Source organism: Fulmarus glacialis, unplaced genomic scaffold (genome assembly GCF_000690835.1).
Source record: "Fulmarus glacialis isolate BGI_N327 unplaced genomic scaffold, ASM69083v1 scaffold20752, whole genome shotgun sequence".
Taxonomy (NCBI): domain Eukaryota; kingdom Metazoa; phylum Chordata; class Aves; order Procellariiformes; family Procellariidae; genus Fulmarus; species Fulmarus glacialis.
The window spans coordinates 1,704-5,358 of NW_009200023.1; the positions used below are offsets into that span (position 1 = coordinate 1,704).

At 41.3% G+C, this 3,655-nt stretch overlaps 1 protein-coding gene across 1 annotated transcript; it reads left to right on the top strand.

Moving 5' to 3' along the window:
* Positions 1-1,554: 1,554 nt before the first annotated feature.
* TMEM177 (transmembrane protein 177) lies at positions 1,555-2,676 on the top strand. Its single transcript, XM_009573450.1, has one exon. It carries the CDS (start codon positions 1,564-1,566, stop codon positions 2,491-2,493), a length of 930 nt encoding a protein of 309 aa, XP_009571745.1. The 5' UTR covers positions 1,555-1,563; the 3' UTR covers positions 2,494-2,676.
* Positions 2,677-3,655: the final 979 nt, after the last annotated feature.

Consider the following 3,655-nt stretch of genomic DNA (forward strand, 5'->3'; position numbering starts at 1 on the left):
AGCTTCATAGGAAGGAGTAGTAATAACATATTAAAACACCGCCTTTGATTTAATCCCTTTTTGTTTCCCTGTGGTTAATACTCATTTGCTGTTGATCATGACTGGTGTATCCCGGCACGTCCTGCAGTGCTGTTTTATGATGTTACAGCCCCCAGTTGTCCACTCTACCCCTCTGCGGGAGGTTCTTGTTCAGCGTGAGTGGAAGAGGAGAGCATGTGTCTGTGCTTCAGCTGCTGCCATACAGAGCCCAGCAGCATAGCTGAAACCCACCTTTGATGGTACTCTACGCTAAGACCTTGGTTGTTGTATCAAAGTACAGTTTCCTTCTGCCACCTCGGCTTCCTGTGAGGACAGCTGGAAATACTAATGTCTTCAACAGCTGCAGCAAGATTCTCTGAAGCTCACGTGTTAAAGCCCTGAGAGAAGAGACATTGCAAGATGCAAATGGAAACAGGGGCATGCAATTTTCACTGATGTCTGTTGGATTTAGGTGCCTAATTCACTTTTGTATCTTTGTAGTAGTATCATTTTAGGGGAGAATTCTGTAGCCAATGGGATTTTTTTAAGAGATTGGAGCTTTCCTAGGCAAAGCACATCATATGGCTTGGACCATAAAATGAACTGATACTCCCCAAGGGAAGCAGGACTCTTGAACTGAAGGAGTTGGCAGGTTTGAAAGTTTTTAAGTTTATCTGCTTATTTGAAGAGTCACAACATAGTTATCTGCCCTGAAGCAATTTCTGTTCTGGTTTCTGCTCTGGATTGCATGTATTATTTGTCAGAGAAATTATTTCAGAGACAAATTTTTAAAAGTAGCCACTGAAAGCATGCTGCTTTCTGAAAACAGCTTTTTGCTGAGTAAGCTAGAACCACTGCCTAGAAGTTGAAATCTGAAAAGAACTAGAAGAAACACATACTGTTCTTTATTTATTTTTTTTTTAATAGTGGAGTTGACTATCCATTAAAACAAACTCTAAAGGAAAATTCTGTCTCCTGAAATTTTCCAATCAAAATGTGATCCTATTTTGGAAGTTGTTGTCAAGCTCAAGTTACCGAATTTAGTATTGAGGTTACTGATTAAAATTTTTGGAGCTGTACTGTAGAGGAGGTTAGCATAGATTAATCTAATTATTAGCTCTTTCTGGCCTTAATATCTGTAGTCTGTGTCTGTAGAGGAGTGCAACAGTACGATTGTCCTGGCAAGGACTAGACAAGTATATTGGGTAAATACAGAATGTGTATCGATTGCTGGGGGAAGGAGGAAGTATGGTGGCTTTATTATTGTCTTTATTGCAGTAAATTGATTTACTGGAGGAGAGGGAGAAGTTAATTCACCGTATCAATCGTCCTATGTTCTGAGGCCCTAAAATTAATGAGTTTCACTTTCTCTGCAAAGGTGTTTTGTGTTTTGTTAATGTAAAAGAGAGAATGTTTCTTTGGTTATCGTATTCTGCTTCTTCTCATGTTTTTTGTTTTGTTTTTTAAAATGCTACAGGGATGAGAGACCTATTTATGCACACTTTAATTCCTGGTTTTGTGTTATAAACAGGTTAGGATTTAACTATGGCAGTGCAGTTCCTGCGGAAGGCATCTGCGTGGTTAAAGAAGCGCAAGATCACTTTGTTGGCCGTTTCTTGTGTGGGACTGTTTGGCTCTAACCTTTCCTATCATGTGTTTCCTGAGCAGACATTCAAACTGCTGCATGAGTGCTGGTCAGAGGGGCACCCAGCTGAGCTTTCACAGAAGCTGTGTGGTGTCTTTCAGAATGTCCTTCAAGATGTTGATGTGAAGTCCACTGACTGCTATGGAGCCTTTGCAGCTTCTGGCTTCCACCCTGTGAGTGCTGGAATCCCCTGGCTGCCTGCAGGCTCTTTGGTGGGGATCCCGCCTAATTTTGATAGCACAGCTGAGGATAAAAAAGGAATAGTCAACCATGTTGTTGTGATCAATGGCAAGGAAGTAGACTGGGAGAGTAATGAAGGTGTTGCTTTGAAAGAAGCTCTGACATTTTCACTTGAAGCTCAGAAGTTTGCCATTGCCAGAGAAGTTGTGTATTTGCAGAACGGCAGCCCTTTAGCAAGTGCAGTTGTGGCTCCAACTTGCTTAGCTGGTACATTTCTCTGCGGGAGAGGTATAAAGCTACTTCTGGGTTTATCTCCTGGCCCCATGATACTTCGCACCATCTGTAACCTCATAACTGCCGCTGGTGGACTCATGTGCTATTATGTTTCTTACGATGCTATGACCTATCATCTAGACTGCAAGGCTGACAGAAAGGCAGCTACCGTTTCCAAAGACTACGCCAGAGGTGGGGTTGAATTTTATGATAAAATCTTATCCCGCAACAGGATTCTTCGTGGTCTGATGGGCAAACAGGGGACAAAAATGTATGCCCCAAGTGGCAACCTTTTCCCAAGGCACTGGTTCAGGATAAAGTATACGCCTTACACTTACCGAAGAGATTTGATTGTTAGTATTTTAAGAGAGCTCTAGGCATAGAAAGAGAGTGCTTGATTTTTAAACTTGTGAATTATGTATTCTCTTGGAACACTGCTGTGCTGCTTTTTTTTTTTTTCCCCCTCTGTATCTTCGTTAGAATTTCGGGTTTATTTTTGCATATAGTTTGAAAGGAGTTATTGCACATTCTGTGAATAAAGAATTCTCTTTTAAAATATTTAAAGATTCACTTCAAAAGTGCTCTGTTCTGTGTGCATCTCAAATCACAAGACCACTGAGGAAGGGAACTTCTCACTCGCTGATCTGGAAGTTCTGCTGCTCTGCTCTGCCTTCCTGCTAGTGTAGTCTGGAAAATGGAAATTTAAACTGGGGTGTTTGTATATATGTTTCCCATTCCTCCTATGGAACAACACAAAGATGTTTAAAAGACTGGGCAGCTGTATCATGCTGTTACATAAATACCAAGACAGCATTTCTGGATTTTTCAAGTTCTTCTACTGTGTAAATTCTTACGCTGCCATCACCATTCTTCAGTAGGGCACACTAATGCTGCAGTTCATACTAGTACAGCTAGATTATTACCAGCAGCTGAGTCATTTAGCTTAAATCTAGTTCTGCTCTCTACATGACATGGTGACTGCAGCTTGGCTATCTTAAATGTTTCCCAGCAGTGGCAGTATGTAACATGATGGTCACGGGTTGGTTGTTTTCTCAAGTGGGATAAGCATGTTCAGGGGAGGATTTTCTGTTTGCTTTGGTATGTTTTTGTTTCATGTAAAAATACATGTTGATGTATGTCACCTTTTATGTGAAAGAAGGCAAGGTCTAAGAAATAAATCTGGCATTTGGTGCGGAAACTGGTGAGGTCTGTGATCGGGGGTTGCCAAAGGAAATCATTCTCCTGTTTCAGAGTAGCCTAAGAAGGTTTTGTCTGGCAGAACCGAGCTTTGCCCAGGATTACTAATCTTCTGTAAGAAGGGTCTTTACTGCACAGGCAGTAAACTTTCCACTATAGCTTCACCTTGGAGCTTTTATGTGATCTCCAAGATGATAGTTCTCAAAATTTGTAGTTCCCTATTTTCTGTGTTTCTATTGCAGCCGTTCCGGTAGCCCTCCCTGGTGACATCACAGCAGTTCTCCTCGTCTCTGTTGTCATTATTACAGGAAACTTCTATTATTTTGTATCTGCTCAGTCACA

Coding starts and splice junctions, on each gene's coding strand:
- TMEM177 (XM_009573450.1), top strand. CDS start 1,564: ATGGCAGTGCAGTTCCTGCGGAAGGCATCTGCGTGGTTAAAGAAGCGC.